This window comes from Lepidochelys kempii, chromosome 28, assembly GCF_965140285.1.
Source record: "Lepidochelys kempii isolate rLepKem1 chromosome 28, rLepKem1.hap1, whole genome shotgun sequence".
NCBI lineage: Eukaryota > Metazoa > Chordata > Testudines > Cheloniidae > Lepidochelys > Lepidochelys kempii.
Window position 1 is genome coordinate 2648125 of NC_136407.1, and position 21817 is coordinate 2669941.

Genomic DNA, 21817 nt, shown 5'->3' on the forward strand with positions numbered 1-21817 from the left:
GCAGTTCCTGAGACCTTCCCCTTTCCCTCGGCGGTCCCACTCCCTCCTGCTGCAGGCAAATACTTTAACCTGAGCTACATGGAAAAAATCATTCCCAAGGAGCAGAAGGTGTTCTATGACCCCCCAGTCAGAACACTTTCCAAACCTTCCCACCCCACATGGATTTTAGCTAGTGGTACAAGGAATCTGCTTTCGCCCACCCCCACAATCTCTGCCATTTGGCCAGGCAACGTACTGGCCTTTGGGACCACACTCTGCTTAACCAGAGAGATCTGGGCCCCTGTATCCGTCTGCCCAAGTATTCCCTGCCGTCAATTTGGACAGCCGTAACATGCTCCATATCTGGCTCTGCAGAGGCTAACCTCCCAGAGCCAATACGGTCGGTTTCAATTGCTTGGCGGGTTTCTGTGCTGAGGACAACAGAACTAACATGAGCTAGTGGTTGTCTGCTTCCCCCTAACCCAGGGCGTTTATTCCCCAGGGGATCAGTGGAATTACACTGATCGCAACTCCTGGGCTCGTCTGCTTTTTGGGATGAGGGTTAGAGGAATGTTTAGGCTCCCAACCCCCTTCTCTTTTCCCAGGGGCAAAATGGGATCCTCCCTCCCCACCCGTTTTAAACCCCTCTTTCTGTGGCCTGCCCTCAATAGATGCTGGAGTCTGTTCCAAGGCATGAGATAAAAAAGCCAAATCCTCCACAGACTCGACACCTTTGTCCCACAGACACTGCTTCGCGTCAGGCTGACGCGTGCTAGGAAATGCTCTTGAGCAACAAGATCCAACGTTCCCTCAAAACTTGCCACCTCTTTACCCCTCACCCATTTTCCCAACAAATCTTTCATTTTGTTCACATATTCCTCATTACTCATCCCAATGTCCCTCTTAAGATTCCTAGATTTAACTCTATATGTGTCAGGGGTGATCTGAAAACTTCCTAAAACAGTATCTTTAAATTTACAATAGTCTAAAGCATCTTCAACAGACACTCCATTGAACACATTTCGAGCTTTATCAGTTAATTTCACAGTCAGGGTAGGAACTCTCTTATCAGGGATTTCACAGCCTTTCGAAGGTAGTCAGATATTCAGCAATATCATCCTCTTCACAGTACGTAGGACATAAGTGTTCCCACTTGTGGATTTTTGGAGTGACGGGAGTTGTTGGGGTCAGGGGGGGTTCTGGTTCTGCAGGTCCAGCGGGTGTTTTCTCTCTCTTTCCTCTCTCTCTCTCTCTCTCTTTTTCTTTTATCTCTAGTTCTTTCAGTTGCAATAATCTCTGGTGCTCCCTCTCCTTTTCTGCGGCCTGCAGCCGAAAAAGCTCCAACTTCGCAATTGCTTCACTGCTTTCACTCATTTTCCTGCTTTTCTGTTCTTACTTCCCTTTCCTGAAATCAGCAAACAGGAAATAACAAAACTGTGACCTCCTCCTGGCTGCTTTTAGCCACTGCACTTAAGACTCACTTAAAATCACAAATATCAGTGCTTAAAGTGTGAACTTCACTTGGAGTAACAAACTGCACATACAGCCTGCTCGATGCGCCACTGTGACACTCCCCTCTGGTGTTATCCGGACTGGTGATCTGCTAGGTCACGCCAATTGTTGACTCTGGGAGCCGGCCTGACCCTGCTGTGCTGTGAGAACCTTCCCCACTCCTGGGCTGTTCACGCACAGCCTCTGGCATGTAAGCTGCTCCTTGGATTGTGCAACCGAATGACACTAGCCAATATCTCCAGTCCCAGACACAACCCTGGGAACCTCCGTCTTGCAGTGTCCAGTTATGTCCGCTGGACGCTGCAAATTTGAGTTCATAATTTAACAAAGAAATTTATATGCACCAGGCTTGTTATCCTAAGGGGAGTCTCTGACACGCTTCAAACCAAACACACTGCTTCAGGTAGAATAAACAAACAGATTTTAAATGATTATAAGCCAAAGTGGAACAAGTCAGATTTGGTCAAATGAAATAAAACCAAAACGCCTTCTAAGCGTATCTTAACACTTTCAGTGCCCTTACAAACTTCGATGCTTCTCATCACAGGCTGGCTGGTTGCCCTTTAGCCAGGCTCTCCCCTTTGATCAGCGCTTCAGTCACTTGGTGGTGATGTCTGCAGATATAGGTGGAAGAGAGAGGAAGGGTATGGCAAACATCTCTCCCTTTTATCATGTCATTTCTTCCCTTTTGGCTTTGCCCCCCACCTTCAGGGTCAGGTGAACATTACCCCATCGCAGTCCCAAACTGACCATGGCTCCCTCAAGAGTCCAACAGATCCTTTTGCTGCTGCCTAGGCCAGCGTCCTGTGTTCCTGTGAGGCTGGGGTGGGTTTGTCTGATACATGCCCTGATGATCTAGAGATGGGATGAATTAGTTGGGGATTGGTCCTGCTTTGAGCAGGGGGTTGGACTAGATGACCTCCTGAGGTCCCTTCCAGCCCTGATATTCTATGAGTTGTGAACTGCTCCTCTGTTCCCAGAGAGCTTTTTCCTGGGCTTATTTTAAGTCATGAGGACACATTTTCAGCCTCATAATTATATACATGAAATTACAACCTATAACATCACTAAAACAACAATGTTCAGTGCATCATGAGCCTTTCGAAGACACCTGACATGACCAACTTTGCATTGGATACCACACAATCATATTATAAGGATGAATATGGGGGTGCAGGGTGTTCCCCCGAGGTACAGAGTGTCACACCCTCACTCCACTTTCTCCGTCCGTCCATCCCCCTCACTCCCTGTTCTTCATCCGTCCATCATAGAAGACTAGGGTTGGAAGGGACCTCAGGAGGTATCTAGTCCAACCCCCTGCTCAAAGCAGGACCAATCCTCAACTAAACCATCCCAGCCAGGGCTTTGTCAAGCTGGACCTTAAAAACCTCTAAGGATGGAGATTCCACCACCTACCTAGGGAACCCATTCCAGTGCTTCACCACCCTCCTAGTGAAGTAGTGTTTCCTAATATCCAACCTAAACCTCCCCCACTGCAACTTGAGACCATTGCTCCTTGTTCTGTCATCTGCCACCACTGAGAACAGCCGAGCTCCATCCTCTTTGGAACCCCCTTCAGGTAGCTGAAGGCTGCTATCAAATCCCCCCTCACTCTTCTCTTCTGCAGACTAAACAAGCCCAGTTCCCTCAGCCTCTCCTCGTAAGTCATGTGCCCCAGCCCCCTAATAATTTTCGTTGCCCTCCACTGGACTCTCTCCAATTTATCCACATCCCTTCTGTAGTGGGGGGCCCAAAACTGGACGCAATGCTCCAGATGTGGCCTCACCAGTGCCGAATAGAAGGGAATAATCACTTTCCTCGATCTGCTGGCAATGCTCCTACTAATACAGCCCAATATGCCGTTGGGTCTTCTTGGCAACAAGGGCACACTGCTGACTCCTAGACAGCTTCTCATCTACTGTAACCCCAGGTCCTTTTCTGCAGAACTGCTGCTGAGCCATTCGGTCCCCAGCCTGTAGCAATGCATGGGATTCTTCCGTCCTAAGTGCAGGACTCTGCACTTGTCCTTGTTGAACCTCATCACATTTCTTTTGGCTGAATCCTCCAATTTGTCTAGGTCCTTCTGGACCCTATCCCTACACTCCAACATATCTACCTCTCCTCCCAACTTAGTGTCATCTGCAAACTTGCTGAGGGTGCAATCCATCCCATCATCCATATCATTAATAAATACGTTGAAAAAAACTGGCCCCAGGAGCAACCCCTGGGGCACTCCACTTGATACCGGCTGCCAACTAGACATTGAGCTGTTGATCACTCCCCGTTGAGCCTGATGATCTAGCCAGATTTTGACAATCACATCAGTCAACTCCCTCAGCACGCTTGGATGCAGCGCATCCAGCCGCATGGACTTGTGCACGTCCAGCTTTTCTAAATAGCCCTTAACCTGTTCTTTAACCACTGAGGGCTGCTCACCCCCTCCCCATCTTGTGCTGCCCAGTGCAGCAGTCTGGGAGCTGACCTTGTCTGTGAAGACCGAGACAAAAAAACCATTGGGTACTTCAGCTTTTTCTACATCCTCTGTCACTAGGTTGCCTCCCCCATTCAGTAAGGGGCCCACACTTTCCCTGACCACCTTGTTGCTAACATACCTGTAGAAACCCTTCTTGTTACCCTTCACATCCCTTGCTAGCTGTTGGCCTTCCTGATCACATCCCTGCATGCTCGAGCAATATTTTTATACTCCTCCCTAGTCATCTGTCCAAGCTTCCACTTCTTGTAAGCTTCCTTTTTGTGTTTAAGCTCACTGAAGATTTAGCTGTTAAGCCAAGCTGGTCGCCTGCCATATTTACTATTCTTTCTCCACATTGGGATGGTTTGTTCCTGCGCCCTCAATGACGCTTCTTTAAAATACAGCCAGCTCTCCTGGACTCCTTTTCCCCTCATATTAGCCTCCCAGGGGATCCTGCCCTTCAGTCCCCAGAGGGAGTCCAAGTCTGCTTTCTAAAGTCCAGGGTCCGTATTTTGCTACTCTCCTTTCTTCCTTTTGTCAGGATCCTGAACTCGACCATCTCATGGTCACTGTTTCCTGGGTTGCCACCCACTTCTACTTCCCCCACCAATTCTTCCCTGTTTGTGAGCAGCCCGTCAAGAGGAGCAGGGCCCCTAGTTGGTTCCTCCAGCACTTGCCCCAGGAAGTTGTCCCCAACACTCCCCCAAAACTTCCTGGATTGTCCGTGCACCGCTGTATTGCTCTTCCAGCAGGTGTCATGGGGATTGAAGTCCCCCATGAGAACCAGGGCCTGTGATCTGGAAACTTCTGTTAGTTGTCTGAAGAAAGCCTCGTCCACCTCATCCTCCTGGTCCGGTGGTCTATAGCAGTTGCCCACCATGACATCGCCCTGGTTGCTCTCGCCTCTAAACTTAACCCAAAGACTCTCAATGGGCTTTTCTCCAGGTTCATACTGGAGCTCTGAGCAATCCTACAGTGCAACTCCTCCCCCTTTCCTCCCCTGCCTGTTCTTCCTGAACAGTTTCTACCCGTCCATGACAGTGCTCCAGTCATGTGAGCTACCCCACCAATTCTGTTATTCCAATCACATCAGAGTTCCTTGACTCTGCCAGGTCTTCCAATTCTTCCCGCTTGTTTCTCAGGCTCCTTGCAGTCGTGTACAGGCACCAAAGATAACTATCCGATTGCACTGCTTCCTCAGTATGAATCAGGAGGCCTCCTGTCTTGTACCCTGCTCCCCCCCACTCCCCTCTCTCTGTCCGTCTGTCTGTCCCCCTCACTCTCCTTTCTTTCCGTCTGTCCATCCCCCTGTCACGGACTCCCAGGTTGTGCCCACTCTTGGCCCCGTGCGGTCCCTGGGGGGAACCCTCTTCAGTGCGACAGCCCTTCTCGGGGGCCTCTCTCAGGCGTTCAGCCCCTCTGCTTCCTAGAACCGCATCTCTCTGAGTCTTAGCACACCTGTCTCTCGCCGTGGGCCCCTTCAGGGAGTCCACTTGCTCTGGACCCCTGGGGCCTGCACTCCCAAAGGGAATAATGCCCCCCTGATCTGTAGCCCGGAGCGATTCTCAGCCAGCGTAAAACAGGAGGGTTTATTGAGCGTCTGAACCCAGCACAGGAAACTCTCCAGGCCCTCAGGCCTGGCCTCCCTCAGCACTGCACATCCCAGTCTCCTGCATCCAGGTGGGCTCTGTCTGCTTCCTCTCTCCAGTCCCACGACCCCCTGCTTCCTAGCTGGGCATCGGGTATCACTGGACCCAACAGCTCCTCCACGTCCTTTGTCTTCCGTCCCAGGTAAACAAGTCACCAGGGTCCTTTCTCCTCAGTCCATTGTCCTCTCACTGGCCAGAACCGGCTGACGGCCAAGCTGACGTGGGCATCCTAGTCACCAGTTGTTTGGGTTCCCCATCTCTAGGCTGTTGTCCGGGGGTCCCGGCTGCCAGACGAGGTCACGCCTGGTTCTCTGCACCAACAAACCCTCTCCCACCACCTTGCAGCACACAGGGAAACTGAGGCGCTCACACACTAATCATGTAAAACACTACAAAAATCCCCAACTTCCTCACATCTCTCCCCCGTTTGAGTCTGAACTGAGCGGGGTCACTTCAGGCGGTGACCTGGGGAAGTTCAGGTCCCCGCTCTCCAGAACACAGCATCAGCTATAACATCTGCACTCCTCTTAACATGGACCACCCCCAGAGGATCATCTGGTGGATCAGGCTCCACCCTAGGAGTTTGGCATTGGCCCCTTTCATCTGGTGCAGCCACGTCAGGGGCGAGTGGTCAGTGTACACCGTAAAGCGCCCCTCAAATAGGCAGCTTTTTAAGAGCCCATCCCAGGGCCAGGCACTCCTCTATGGCTGCATAGTTCTGCTCCAAGAAGAGCAGCTTCTTGCTCAGGTACGCGATGGGGTGTATCTTCCCCTTCGGATTGGCCTGCGTCAGCACCGTGCCCAGCCCTGTGTCTGAGGCGTGTCAGTGAACACCCTAAAGGGTTTGTCCAAGTCTGGGTTTACCAGCCCCAGCCCCTGGGTTACAGCCTCCTTCAGAACACAGAGTGCCACCCTGGCATTGCTCGATCCAGACTCCCTTGCTAGTCCAATGTACCAATCTTTGTAATGGGAGCTAAAGTGGGGTACAAACCTTCAATGGTACCCTGCCATCCCATTAGAGTCCTGGGCCTGTCTCTTGGTTTGAGGAACTGGCCAATCTCTTATTACCTTCCCCTTGGCTTGCTCTGGCTTTAGGCAGCTGCTTCCCACCTTGTGGCCCAGGTACGACACCTCTGCCACCCTCATCTTACCCTTTCCAGCCTCTATCATCCTATCCTGCATCCTGGAGGTGTCCCAGCTCCCTCTTCACTGGGACACACGGTTCTCCCAGCTCGGGCCGAAGACACAGATATCATAATGTAGCCAGGCACAGTCCTCCACCCCCCTCAGTAACTGATCCCCCCCTGGCCCTGTAGGGTGGCAGGCACCCCTTTGAGACCAAAAGGTAGGACCAGGTGTGATGTTTCTCTCTGGTGTTATCTGGATCGGTGATCTGCTAGGTCACTCCAATCCTTGACTCTGGGAGCCAGCTTGACCCTGCTCTGCTGTGAGAACCCCCACTCCTGGGCTGGTCACGCACAGCCTCTGGCATGTAAGTTGCTTGGATTGTGCAACCGAATGACACTCGCCAACTTTTTCACTAGGAGGGTAGTGAAGCACTGGAATGGGTTCCCTATGGAGGTGATGGAATCTCCTTCCTTAGAGGTTTTCAAGGCCCAGCTTGACAAAACCCTGGCTGGGATGATTTAGTTGGGATTGGTCCTGCTTTGAGCAGGGGATTGGACTAGATACCTCCTGAGGTCCCTTCCAACCCTGATATTCTAATATCTGCGGTCCCAGACACAGCCCTAGGAACCTCCTTCTTGCAGTGTCCAGTTATGCCTGCTGGATGCTGCAAACTTATATGAGTTTGTCAATCTAACAAAGAAATTGATATGCACCAGGCTCGTTATCCCAAGGGGAGACTCTGACATGCTTCAAACTAAACACGCTTCTTCAGGTAGAACAAACAAACAGATTTATTAACTATAAAGATAGATTTTAAGTGATTGTAAGTCAAAGCATAACAAGTCAGATCTGGGCAAATGAAATAAAAGCAAAACGCCTTCTAAGCTGATCTTGGCACTTTCAGTGTCCTTACAAACTTAGATGCTTCTCACCATGGGCTGGCTGGTTGCCCTTCAGCCAGACTCCCTCCTTTGATCAGCGTTTCAGTCGCTTGGTGGTGGTGTCTGTAGATGGAGGCGGAAGAGAGAGGAAGAGCATGGCAAACGTCTCTCCCTTTTATCATGTCCTTTCCTCCCTCTTGACTTTGCCCCCCCCTGTTCAGAGTCAGGTGAGCATTACCTCATCGCAGTCCCAGACTGACCAAAGGAAGGGGGGTGACTCCTTCGAGAGTCCAACAGATTCTTTTGTTGTTGCCTAGGCCAGCGTCCTTTGTTCCTGAAAGGCTGGGGTGGGTTTGTCCCATACCTGCCCTGATGAGGTGAGAACTGCCTCTCTGCTCTTTGGGAGTTTTTTCCTGGGCTTGCTTTAAGCCATGAGGACACATTTTCAGCCTCATAACTACATACATGAAATTACAACCTATAACATTAGTATAACCTCACTATAACAACCATGCTCAGTGCATCATGAGAACTTCCGAAGACACTTGACATGACCAACTTTGCATTGGATACCACACAATCATAAGGATGAACATGGGGGGTAGGGTGTTCCCATGAGGTACAGAATGTCACACCAGGATCTCAGAGCCCTATACGGGTGGTGGGAGCAGATTTCAACCCAGAAACTGGGTCCAAAGGCATGTGCCAGTAGCCCCTGGTGAGATTCACAGTAGTGAGATAACACCCCCACCCCCTGCCCCCCGTCTAGGATTTTGTTATTCCTAAGCCTGGGGCAGGTATCAAACATGGTGACGGCCTTGAGCTTCCAACTGTGCACCCCAGGTCTGATTGACCTGTCTTGCTTGGGGTCCAGCCCCATGGGTGAGTCCCGGCGGCTGGTGGGCAGCTGGATCACCCCTAATGCCAGCACGTCACTGACCTCTCTTTCCAGATCCTGGGCTGCTTTCCCGGTGACTGTGAATGGGGAACACCTCCCCTCCCCCCAGGCACAGCTAGATAGTGAGCCCAGGCCAGCTGGTGCCCGGCTGTGGGTACAAACGCAGCCCCTCTGATCTCAGCCAGCGGGCAGGGGTTAGCTGGCCAGAGAGGGGAAGTTATTCCAGAAGGGAGGTCGGCTCCTGGTTTAGGAGAGAGATTCCCTTTCCCCTCTTCTGGTCCCTGATCAGGCACATTGTCGTACCAGCCCTTTTGCCGTTCCTGGGGCCCGGCTAGGTTCTTCCTGGCCAAACCCATGAGCTCAGTGAGCTTTCCCCAGAATCCACCACCCATTCCCCATTTGTTTCTCATCAAGTCCAGGGGTCCCCTCTTTCTCCTTCCATACCCCAACTCAAAAGGGGGGGACCCCTGTGAATTCCCGGGGTAGTAAACGTTCTGCAGCAGCTCTCGCTGGGTGCACTGAACCGCCTGATGTTTAGAAAGGAGGGACATCCCCCTGGTGGTACTTCTGGGGGACCACCAGACACCCTCTGACCCCCCACATTCAGTTTTCCCTCAGGGAGCCCTTTTTGGTCCCGGGTCGCTTCTCTCACCTGGATTCTTCCCCAGGATCTCGCAACACCCCACAAGGCCCCCACTTCTTCCAGGAAGGATCCTTCTGCGGCTAGGTCTTGAATTCAGCTGCTGGGTTTGGGGCCAGCCCACAAGGGCTGTGCCTCAGTTTCCCCACCTTGGGACAAGGCCTTGGTCTCAGCCCTGTCCCTGGCAACTCACTTCCCCACATTGGTGGTTCCACGTCCCCCTGCTGGGTAGATTGCCGGTGCCAGGCCAAGTGGCTCTCCTTGACCTTAGCCACAGGCAAGGACTGGGGCACTGTCTGGCCAGTTCTTCAGTCCATCCCACATCAGCACCTCTGCAGGCAGCTGATCATGCACCCCAACCTCTTTGGGGCTCCCATTCAGATGCGTCCTTGCTACAGGACCTTAACTGGGGGTCTGACCACCCCCAGCACCTGTGTCCCAGTGAGGGTAGGGAGTGGGCCCACTGCTTTGGTCGCCAGTGGAAGCCACCTCTCCCCTGTGCAGGGCTGTTGTCCCACTCAGCTCCAGGGGCTGGCTACAGATGGGCAGAAAACCGGAGCTCCGCAGTTCTTCCCCTGTGCTACTAGCCAGGGGGGAAAGGACCCCCGTCCCTGCCAGCCCCATTTACGGGCCATTCACATGCTCATTGGCTCCTGCCCTGTCCGCCTGACAATCTCTGGGTTCAGCTCTTTGGCCGTTCCTGGCATGGGGTTTGGATCCTGTCTTAAAGAGACGCAGTCACTTCCCATGAGTACATCAAGGCTGACGTGCTGAAGGACCCCAGCTAAGAGCCCTGTGTCTGCACAGGAAACCCGGGTGGATGGCAACTGGCCGGGAGCCTTCCCACAACTTACACGCCCCCCCCCCCCCGCAGCTGGTGAGGTTGCATCACACCCACAAGAGTCTCGGTCCCAGAAGCGCGTCGCTCTGTGAATGTCTCCCCACCTGCCGCTCCCCCTTGGGATCAGAGGGGCCTGAGCCCAGGACTCATCTGCTGGGCTTGGAGGGGAAGCCTGTCTGCCTTCCCCCTTCCCCTGGCCAGCTCTGCCCCAGGAGCTGGCCGGGTGACCCGTTCCCAGCTCACTCTCTCAGTCTGGGTTACAGGCTGTCTTCCCTTCACCTGTTAACCCTTTGACGGTTCTCTTGGGCGAAAATTTCCTGTCTCTTTGGGCGTGACACCATCTTGAGTCCTTTTGGGCCATAGTAATTACAGTTCAGGTCCCTCAAGTCCCACGAGGTGGGTCGGCCCTCCCCAGCCTTCACGGGCACCCCTGAGTTGGGCTTCCTGGAGTCCCACCTTTGAGAGGTCTCTGGGGGAGTCCCCTTCTGAGTCCCCGATGTGGGTCTCCCTCCTGCCCCCGATCTGCTGTCCACAAGCTCATCCACTACAACGCAGATCTATGGGCTTCTGGTCCACTAACTAGGCTGACCAGACGTCGCGATAAGATCGGGACTGTCCCGATATTTAGTTGTTTGTCCTGTGTCCCGACCGATGTACGGTCGGGATGGCATTTGTCCCCATATTTTGCTTCGACAGCACTTCGGCTTTTTTGTTGTTGCTTGGAGCGGCAAAAAACCTAGAGCCGGCCCTGGTCGTGGGGTGAGTCTATGGCTGCCCCGCCATGTGTCCCGATATTTTGTTCTGGTCACCCTACCACTAACCACACCTTAAGGTCTGGAGGGCAGATGTCATACAGCTGCTCCAACCCCACCAGGTTATACAAGTCCTCTGCGGTAGTGGCCCCCACTTACGAAGATATTCCCCCAGCAGGTTGGCGACCTTCTCGTAAGTGACCCCTGAGGTCTTGCGTACACTCTGGAATCGTTTCCTGTACACCTCGGGGGTCCGTTCAAACTTCAGCAGCAAAGCCTGTTTGACCAGGTCATAGTCCTCCATCTCAATACCATCCCTTTGGCTGAATGCCTCTATGGCCTTGGGACCCAGCAGTGGGGTCACACAGCGAAGCCTGTCTGCGGGGTCAATCTGGTTCAGCTTACAAGCCTTCTCGAAGTCTGTGAGATAGCATCAATATCCCCCCCACTCCTTAAACCGGGGCAGCAGTTTGGTGTCTAGATTCCCCACAACACTGGTGTCTCGGGGCCCTTCCCCACTTACCCCCTTGGAGGACTTCTTGGCCCCGTGCTCCTCCAACTCTGACTCGTGCTTCCGCTGTTCTGCACGGTCCACCAGCCTCCGCTCCTCCATCTCCATCTCCTTCGCTTCCAGCTCCAGTCTCCACAGCTCCTCCAGGGAGAAACCTGACTGGGGTCCCCCTGGGCTGACTGGGGAGTTGGGTCTGAGAGACTCCCGGTTGTTACTCTGACCTCCCCCACGGCTCCTTCCCAGCTTTCCGGGCACCCTGGGCTCTGGAGCCTGTTCCTCAGACTGGTTGTTCTCCACAAGCTGAGCCATCAGCTGCTCCTTCGTGAGCTTCCCCATGCTCAGCCCTCTCTCCTTGCCCAGACGTGCCAGGTTCCTCTTACGGAGCTGGTTCTAGGCCATTTCCGCCCTGGTTCCTTCAATTCCCTCGTTTTATCGCTGGCGGCCACTCACTGCAAAGCCACTCACACAGGGTGCAGCCACCAACCATCCTCTGCTACCACGTTGTCACGGACCCACAGGTCAGGCCCACTTCTGGCCCCGTGCGGTCCCTGGGGGGAACCCCCTTCAGTGCAACAGCCCTTCTTGGGGGTCCACTCTCTCTCGGAGGTTAAGCCTCTCTGCCTCCTGGAGCTGCACCTCTCTGAGCCTTAGCACATCTGTTTCTTGCCATGGGCTCCCTCAGGGAGTCCACTGGCTCTGGACCCCCGGAGCCTCCACACCCAGAGGGAATAATGCCCCCCTGTTTTCCAGATTGGAGCAACTCTCCACCTGCATAAAACAGGAGGGTTTATTGAGCGTCTGAGCCCAGCACAGGAAACTCTCCGGGCCCTCAAGCCTGGCCTCCCTCAGCACTGCACATCCCAGTCTCTCCTGCATCCAGGTGGTCTCTGCCTGCTCCCTCTCTCCAGTTCCAAGACCCCCTGCTTCCCACCCGGGCATCTGATCTCACTGGCCCCAAATCCCGCCTCTGTCCTTTGTCTTCTGTCCAGGTAAACAGGGTCGCCTGGGCCTTCTCTTCTCTCAGCCATCCTTTGTTTCTCCTCTGGCTGGAACCTGCTGGTCAGGTCACTGGGGTCCTCTCTTCGCAGCCCATTGTCCTCCTACTGGCTGGAACTGGCTTGTGAGTGCCGAGCTGGGCCTCCCGGTCACCAGGTCACCAGTCACTGGGGTCTCCATTCTCCAGGCCATTCACTGACCCTCTGTAACAACAAACTCCCTCTCCCATCACCTTGTTCAACCAGTAACACCCAGGGAAGCTGAGTCCAACGCCCTCTGCGTGCAAACCATTGGAAACAACAAGAAAACCCTTTGCTTCATCACAACTGCTAAAATAGACCCCATCTCTTTGCATGCACTGTTGGGATTGTGGTTTCCCATGTGCATTACTTTGCATTTATTGATGAGCCAACAAAAAATACTCATATCCCCGAAGAAGGATCCGGAATTTTTATTCTCACACCTAACTCCCAATTCCTTGGTTGTGGATGGCGTTAATGACCTTGGGAGGTGGCACCATGCTAAGGTTACTCCCTATACCAAAGATCAGAAGTGTCTTGATCTTGTTGGTTGCCAAAGGTCTCAAGTTGGTCCCAAGCAATGGTCTCACGTTGCAGTGGGGAAGGTCTAGTTTGGATATTAGGAAACACTATTTCACTAGGAGGGTGGTGAAGCACTGGAATGGGTTCCCTAGGGAGGTGGTGGAATCTCCTTCCTTAGAGGTTTTTAAGGCCTGGCTTGACAAAGCCCTGGCTGGGATGATTTAGTTGGGGATTCGTCCTGCTTTGAGCAGGGGGTTGGACTAGATACCTCCTGAGGTCCCTTCCAATCCTGATCTTCGATGAGTCTATGAAAAGCTACTCCTCTGTGACATTATCATCCCGGAGAGCGAATCAGGCGCTTGTGTCAAAATGCAACTCTGAATTTAACACCTTTACTAACGATTTGCCACCAAAGCACCAGGCCCGATTTTAAGGCCCATCCCGGGTGAAGGTCAACTCTTGGCACAGACGTCTTCGCAGGGCTTCGTAGATGCTGCCGGAACTCCAGCCTGGTCCATTTTCACCATGATTGTGATGGAACGAGCATCTTGGCTCCGGCTCTCTGGCTTTGCTAGAGATCGCAAATGATCTTCAGACTCTACGGACAATTCCCTTCACCCGCCGAAGGAGTCACAGGCAAAGACCTCGCCCACCTCACTCGGCTACTTTTGTGGCCGACTGGAGCCTCCGACGCAGAGATGCCAAAAAGAAGCTGGCTTACTGCCACATCTACTTCATCCCAGCTGTCCACATCCCCTCAGTGCCCGTGCTGATGGCTTGGTTGGGAGTCTGAACCTGCTGCCGTAGTCTCAAAGCCTTTGGATGTCACCTCTTCCAGTTCCAGCCTCATTCATCAAGTAGGTTTTGGAGGTCATAATCTCTTGGTTATGCTATCCATTTCACCCCCGTCCCTCCCAACCACCCTCCTTCCCCATCCCTTCCTAGGGACCCATCCTAGGGACCCATACTAGGGACCCATCTCATGACCAATTCATAGAATCATAGAATCCTAGAAGATCAGGGTTGGAAGGGACCTCAGGAGGTATCTAGTCCAACCCCCTGCTCAAAGCAGGACCAATCCCCAACTAAATCATCCCAGCCAGGTCTTTGTCAAGCCTGACCTTAAAAATATCTAAGGAAGGAGATTCCACCACTTCCCTAGGTAACGCATTCCAGTGTTTCACCACCCTCCTAGTGAAAAAGTTTTTCCTACTATCCAACCTAAACCTCCCCCACTGCAACTTGAGACCATTACTCCTCATTCTGTCATCTGCTACCACTGAGAACAGTCTAGATCCATCCTCTTTGGAACCCCCTTTCAGGTAGTTGAAAGCAGCTATCAAATCCCCCCTCATTCTTCTCTTCTGCAGACTAAACAATCCCTGTTCCCTCAGCCTCTCCTCATAAGTCATGTGTTCCAGTCCCCTAATCATTTTTGTTGCCCTCCACTGGACTCTTTCCAATTTTTCCGCATCCTTTTTGTAGTGTGGGGCCCAAAACTGGACACAGTACTCCAGATGAGGTCTCACCAATGTCGAATAGAGGGGAATGATCACATCCCTCGATCTGCTGACAATGCCCCTACTTATACATCCCAAAATGCCATTGGCCTTCTTGGCAACAAGGGCACACTGTTGACTCATCTCCAGCTTCTCGTCCACTGTAACCCCTAGGTCCTTTTCTGCAGAACTGCTGCCGAACCATTCGGTTCCTAGTCTGTAGCGGTGCCTGGGATTCTTCCGTCCTAAGTCCAGGACTCTGCACTTGTCCTTGTTGAACCTCATCAGATTTCTTTTGGCCTAATCCTCTAATTTGTCTAGGGCCCTCTGTATCCTATCCCTGCCCTCCAGCTTATCTACCTCTCCTCCCAGTTTAGTGTCATCTGCAAACTTGCTGAGGGTGCAATCCAACCATCCTCCAGATCATTTATGAAGATATTGAACAAAACCGGCCCCAGGACCGACCCTTGGGGCACTCCACTTGATACCAGCTGCCAACTAGACATGGAGCCATTGATCAGTTACTTCATGAACTAACCCGCCCCCCTCGTGGCTCTTCCCAGACTCCATCTCCAATTGACCCGCCTCTTCCTGGAACCGTGGGCACCAGAACTGGGCACAGGATTCCAGCAGCGGTCGCGCTGGGAATGGAAGCACGGTGGACCCTTGGCGATTTGTCAACATCTGTCTTGAATAGGCAGATGCTCGGAAACGTGGAGCCTTGAGGGAGATTTGAACCCCTGTCCCCAAAGACAGAAGTGACGCATGTGGGGGCCTTCCCCCTCCCCCAGATTTCTGCCAGTTTTTTGCTGGCTGGGTCCTCACCTTGTGCGGCAGCTTCAGGAGCTGGCGAGATGCAAGCTGCGGCCATGGGGACAGGCAGCAGGAAACAGCTGTGTGACGTAATGCGTGTAATAAGGGGACAGGGCCAGAAAGAGTTAATTAACTCTCAGACTGACCTGACCCATGGCCGAACTTTAAAGCCTGGTTAGGAAGAGATGTAAATAAATAGAGCTTTGCAATGCAGCCGGCATTGTTAGAGATAGAAGGGGAGATGTTCGCTCAGGTCTTGTAATGTCAGCAAACAAGTCTTGTCTATTGCTAAGCTTTGGTTCAAAGATCAAAAAAGGAATATTAACATTTAGGAAGACACTTGAGTGAAATAGGTTTATTGTCTATATGTCTCTTTGAAGGTTGTGGTAACCTGTATCTGAACTGTTTAATGGATAAATTACCCTGTGCTAATTGCCATGATGTTTGGGAGAAGGAAAGTTAAGCCGATTGTTTTCTCAGGCCAAAAGGCTGCAGAAAATGTCTAAAAACCTTGGAACAGGATCCTCCTTCATCTCAGATCTGCTTTGGGTTTCAAGAGGGGGAAACCTTAAGCCATAAGGATGGAGATCCCCAGTCACAGACTGGAGTCACCCTGAACATGGACATTGGACTATAACCTCTGGACTATTTCTAAAAGGTCTTTTGGCAACTACAAGCTCATCTCTGCTCTGTGTCTGAACCTCAAGCATTGAACTCAAGTCTGTCTGTACATAGATCTTTCAACCAACTCTCTCTCTTTTCCTTTTTAATAAATTTTAGCTTAGATAACAAGAATTGACTATAAGCATGTATTTGGGGTAAGATCTGAGTTACCATTTGACCTGGGTCTGGGGCTTGGTCCTTTGGGGTCAGGAGAACCTGTTCTTCGATATGATGAGACAAGATTTTCAGAATTTATCATCCTATGTTTGACGTGTGTGTCTGGATGGAGGCCGGAGGCTGGATCACTTTAAGGGAACTGCGTTGTTTGGACATCTGAGTAACCCAGGACGTGCTACAGAAGCTGTTTTGGGCTGGCTGGGTAAATCTAAGTCCTGGAATATCCACCAGCATTCGGGGTTGGTCTGCCCCGTTTTGTTTGCAGTTCACCCTGATTGAGTGACCTCAGCTGGCTCCCACGGGCAGCACCCTCACAAGCCAGGAGTGGCAGAGGGGGGCCGCTGAGGGTAAGAGGGGGGCACCTGCCTGGCGGGGAGAGACTCAAGCTGTTCAGGGGCAACCTTTAAATTGTGCTCCCCCCCCCCTACTCTTAGCAGGTACCAGCCGTCTCTGCCCCGAGAGACTGAACCAGTCGGCAATGCTACGAGCTGCTTTGAGGTTGGGAGACAGGGCCAATGGCTGGATTTAAAAAAAAAAAAGTATTTGTTTTATAACCAGGATGAATTGGATGCAACTGTGTCACCAGGAGAGGGACTCCGAACGCCTGGACTCTGCTGGCTGCCCATGGGAAGCTGCTTCCCCCTGCGCTGTGCCTTGGTTTCACCCCCAAAGTACCGGGAGAGCCGCAGCTGAGCAGTGGTTTAGGGATTAGTAAAACAAGGCCCTTTTTGTTTTATTAGATGAAAAGATGAGTGAAAGAGATGCAAGGGACAAGAGGGAACAAAAATGGCGGAGGGAAAAGTTCAAGAAAAGAGACTTTTTAGGTGAAAAACATTTATGACAAGCGCAGCTCTCGCTGAGCAATGCATGCTGGAAAATCTGGTGAATTCTCCCAGAATGCATCAGCCGGTATGAAGCCCACAGTGAGCAATGCATGCTGGGAAAATCCAGGCAGTTCTCCCAGAATGCATCAGCCGGCATGTAACCCACAGTGAGCAATGCATGCTGGGAAAATCCAGGCCGTTCTCCCAAAATGCATCAGCTGGCATATAGCCTACACTGAGCAAGGCATGCTGGGAAATCCAGGTGGGTCTCCCAGAGCAGAGCAATGCATTGTGAGATGCACAGAGAGCGGAGAGGGCTGCCTGCCGAACGTCTCCGGCTGTGGCAAAAACCACAGCTGGCCTCCTGGTGAGGACTGGCTGTGTGGCCATGGGGCTGGAGGCTCGCCAGCTGGGAATGACTTGGGGCAGGGGGGAGGGTGAAAGACGCATGAGCATACCCAGGGGGCCAGAGAGCCTGTCTCGCTGAGCATGCCTTGTCAGCCAGAGATGCAGTCAGCGAGGGGGGTGTGGTGGCTGTACCTAAATCCATCGGTGGGAGTCCAGCCCCAGGGCAATGTTGGTACCAGAACGAAGGGGGATCAGTGGGCCAGGGATCAGTGGATGCCGGAGAACAGAAGGTTTCTACCCACTGGAGATGCGTGGGCATGGGACAGCCTCCCACGAGGTGCTGTGGGGGCCAAATGGCTTAATTCATTTTGCGAAAGAGCTGGAGAAATATCTGAAGGGGGTTGAGCGAGGGTGTTGCTCATGAGGATCGGGGGCAGGGCTGGCCAGGCTCTGGGTCCCCCCTTCTCCCCCCGGTTTAGATCTCACATTCCTAATAGTCATGCTTCAGGGCCCCAGTTGGTCCCCTGCAAGGGTCAGGAAGGGTACTTGCCCCGGTGGCTCCTGGCCCTGTTCATGCATTGGTGGGCCTGCTTCCTCTGAGGCACAGCTGGGACATGGGGCGGGGTTCGGAGCATCCTCTCGCCAGCAGCCTGGCTGGTGGGTCTCGCTCACGGGTTCAGGATCCAGCCAATCGCCTGATTTGGGCCGGGAAGGAATTTGCCCCCCCTGGGTCAGAGTGGCAGGGACCATGGCGGGGGGCAGGGTTATGGCTTCCTCTGTAGCATAGGGCGCAGCTCCCCCGTGGGGCTCATCTGGGCCCGTCTCATGTAGTCAGTCAGAGCCCCCCACCCCACTCCCTGCCCGCCCTGCGGCCAGCCCTGCCAGCCACGGGAGTGCACCCCCTGCCGAGCCCCCACCCCGCTCCCTGTCCCCCCAGCGCTCCCTAGCGCCGCCCTGGGGCCAGCCCTGCCAGCCAGGGGAGAGCACCCCCTGCCGAGCCCCCACCCCGCTCTCTGTCCCCCCAGCGCTCCCTAGCGCCGCCCTGGGGCCAGCCCTGCCAGCCAGGGGAGAGCACCCCCTGCCGAGCCCCCACCCCGCTCCCTGCCCGCCCTGGGGCCAGCCCGGCCAGCCAGGGGAGAGCACCCCCTGCCGAGCCCCCACCCCACTCCCTGTCCCCCCAGCGCTCCCTAGCGCCGCCCTGGGGCCAGCCCGGCCAGCCAGGGGAGAGCACCCCCTGCCGAGCCCCCCACCCCGCTCCCTGCCCGCCCTGGGGCCAGCCCTGCCAGCCAGGGGAGAGCACCCCCTGCCGAGCCCCCACCCCACTCCCTGTCCCCCCAGTGCTCCCTAGCGCCGCCCTGGGGCCAGCCCTGCCAGCCAGGGGAGAGCACCCCCTGCCGAGCCCCCTGCCCCGCTCCCTGCCCGCCCTGGGGCCAGCCCTGCCAGCCAGGGGAGAGCACCCCCTGCCGAGCCCCCACCCCACTCCCTGTCCCCCCAGCGCTCCCTAGCGCCGCCCTGGGGCCAGCCCTGCCAGCCAGGGGAGAGCACCCCCTGCCGAGCCCCCTGCCCCGCTCCCTGCCCGCCCTGGGGCCAGCCCTGCCAGCCAGGGGAGAGCGCCCCCTGCTGAGCCCCCTGCCCCGCTCCCTGGCTCTCTTCCCTGCTTAGCCCGAGAACCGTCTGAGGACCAAGGTCACCACTGACTTCCCCTGGCCACCCATCCATTCCTTCCATCCTGTCCCACCTTGCCCAGGGCTTCTTCTAGCCCCCCCCCGCCCCGCTCCGGCCCATCCACGTGGGGCAGGCGACATGTAGGCTGGGGCCACCGGAGCTGCGCTCACACGTGGCTGCCCTGGGCCATTGGGCTGCTTCACACCTAATGCGACTGGGCAGCTGGGGCCAAAGGGTTAATCCCCGTTTAGCTCAGCTGGGGGATTAGGATTGGGGTGGGGGAGGGGAGTGGGCAGGTTTATGGACGTGCCGGGCGCCACGTGTCGCCGTGATTTGGCTAATACCAGCCGAGGCTGATGAGATCAGGTGGATTTAGGCCAGGACAGCTGTCCTCGCCCGCCGCGACCCCTCCCGCTTGGCCTGCCATGGAAATGGGCCATGCAAGGCCCCATGCGTGTGGGGCAGGAGGGACGAGGGGCCAGGGGTTGCCTGCTGTCAAGGCAAGGGTCATGGCGGGCTGGTACAGGCTGTGGGGTCATGCCCTGGAAAGATGGTTGCCATTGTTAGCATTATAGTCACCCCTGGTGGCCATGTATGGCCGCTGTTATTCACAAATATGGCTGCCGTTAACAGTAGGTCTACAGTTCACAATATGGCCACCGTTGTTAGCAATACGGCCACTGTTAGTGACCATATGGCTGGCATATTGGCAATATGGCCGTTGTTAACAATTTGTCTACTGTTATTCGCCATATGGCCGCCACTGTTCGCAATATGGCCGCCACTGTTTGCAATATGGCTGCCATTCGCAATATGGCTGCCACTGTTCGCAACATGGCCGCTGCAGTTAACAGTTTGGCGGCCGTTGTTGGCGACAGGGTCACCATTAGCGAACATATTGCTGGCATGGTGACCATATGGCCATTGACGCAACATGCTTTCCTGGTGATTTTCAAGAGCCGCCCGCCCCTTGTAACGCTTTGCGATGCCGAAACAAACCCGCACAAGTCAGGACCCACCCACTAAATGTTGTGTAATTTATGCACAGTCCCTTGGCAATTGGCCACCGCCATAGTTAGCATTATGACTGCCGTTTGTGACAATACGGCTGGTGGCCACCATCGTTAAGAATATGGCTGCCGTTGTGGGCAATACAGCCACCGTAGTTGGCGTTGTGGTCACTGTTGACATCGAGATGGTTTCCATCATCCGTGAGATGGATGGTCCTAGCCGCAAGACGTCCACCCTTGGAAGTAGGGTGGTTGCCGCTGACAACAAGAGGGCTGCCCCTGGCAGTAAGATGGCTGCCGTTGGGTAGCAAGACAGTACAGTACACCTCACTCCCCACTCCCCTCCCCAGAGCCAGGGGGAGAATCCTGGCTCCCAGCCTCCCTGCGCGAACCACTAGCCCCCACTCCACCCCCCCCCCCCAAGCTGGGGAGAGAACCCAGGAGTTCTGGCTCCCAGCCCCCCCTGCTCTAACCCACCAGCCCCCACTCCCCTCCCAGAGCCGGGGAGAGAACCCAGGAGTCCTGGCTCCCATCTCCCCCACTCTCTGCCTCCCATTCTGACACCTGTCTCCTCTCTCTTCCAGGTGCACCGTTCCCCGTAGCTCCGGCGGCAGTGACCTCCCCTCTCGTGATGTCGGGCGTGGCGGCCAGACCTCTTTACACCCGAGCCTCCGGGGCCTGGCCCCCACGGGGCTAAAGAGCCCGGCGACCTCTCCCCCCCTTGCAGCCGTCCCCTCCAGGCTCCCTTGAACCATGCCTCCCGCCTGGTTCGGTGTCCACAGCTTTCTGCTGCGCCTCTCCAACCACCCCAGGTGGGGACGCCGGCGGCCCCAGGCCCCCCTGCTCTGGCTCCTGCTCCTGGGCTGGCCCGCCTGGGTCCAGCCTGCCACCTTCAAGGTGGGGGTGATGGGGCCCTGGACCTGCGACCCCATCTTCGCCCAGGCCTTGCCCGAGGTGGCCGCCAAGCTGGCCGTGGGGCGGCTCAACAAGGACCCCACCATGAACCAGGGCTACTGGTTCGACTACGTGTTGCTGAACGAGGAGTGCCAGACCAGCCAGGCGCTGGTGGCCTTGGTCAAGGCCGAGCGCTATGCCTCGGGCTTCGTGGGGCCGCTCAACCCAGGGTCCTGCGGGGCGGCCGGACCGCTGGGCCGGGCCTGGAACAAGCCCGTCTTCTCCTGGGCCTGCCTGAACGGGGACGCCGAGGTCGAGCGGTGGGGCACCTTCGCCCGGCCCCTGCCCCGGGCCTCGGCCGTCCTCTACGCTGTCCTCCAGTTCTTCCGCTGGGCCCACGTGGCTGTGGTCACCTCCCGGCAGGACCTGTGGGTGGAGGTGGGGCAGGGCCTGGCCAGCTCCCTGCGCGAGTTCGGCTTGCCCGTGGGTGTGGTGACCACCATGGAGCCCGGGGCCGACGGGGCCCGGAATGCCTTGCGGAGGGTGCAGAGAGCCGACAACGTCAGAGGTACACCGGTGGGAGAGGGGCAGGACTCCTGGGTTCTCTCCCCACCTCTGGGAGGTTAGGGGAAGAGGGGTCTAGTGGGTTAGAGCAGGGGGGGCTGGGAGCCAGGACTCCTGGGTTCTCTCCTGTTTCCAGGAAGGGAGTGGGGTCTAGTGGTTAGAGCAGAGGAGCCAGGATTTCTGAGTCAGGAATATCTGGGAGCTGAAACCGGACAAATTCAGACAGGAAATAAGGGGTCCATGTTGCCCCGGGAGGGGGATCAGCCGCCAAAGGAGGGAGAATGCCCCATCACTGGGAGACTTTCCCAGCCAAGGGGGCACGCTGGTTGAGCTGGAAGCTGTGGGTTCGATGGTGGGAGGGCTCAGCGAGGTCCCCTGGGCTCTGGCCAGCCCTGCTGGCCTGGAGACGTGTGCATTTACCAGGGGCTGGGTGCCTAGATAGAGATGATGGGTGTGGGTATAGGGGGATGGATGGGCAGAGAGATGTAGGGGGAATGGGTAGATAAATAAAGGCATAAGAATGTTTGTGTGGGGGTAGATGGACAGAGAGGTGTGGGG

The 21817-nt window shown here is 55.1% G+C and overlaps 1 protein-coding gene across 1 annotated transcript in view; it reads left to right on the forward strand.

Annotated features, from left to right (window-relative positions):
- Positions 1-21817, forward strand: part of GUCY2D (guanylate cyclase 2D, retinal) — a 70445-nt gene that overhangs the window by 15439 nt on the left and 33189 nt on the right. The window contains exon 2 of the mRNA XM_073326769.2: positions 20386-21263. Within this exon, the coding sequence (XP_073182870.1) occupies positions 20555-21263 (709 nt within the window). The 5' untranslated portion in view covers positions 20386-20554. The remainder of the gene's footprint in view (positions 1-20385; positions 21264-21817) is intronic.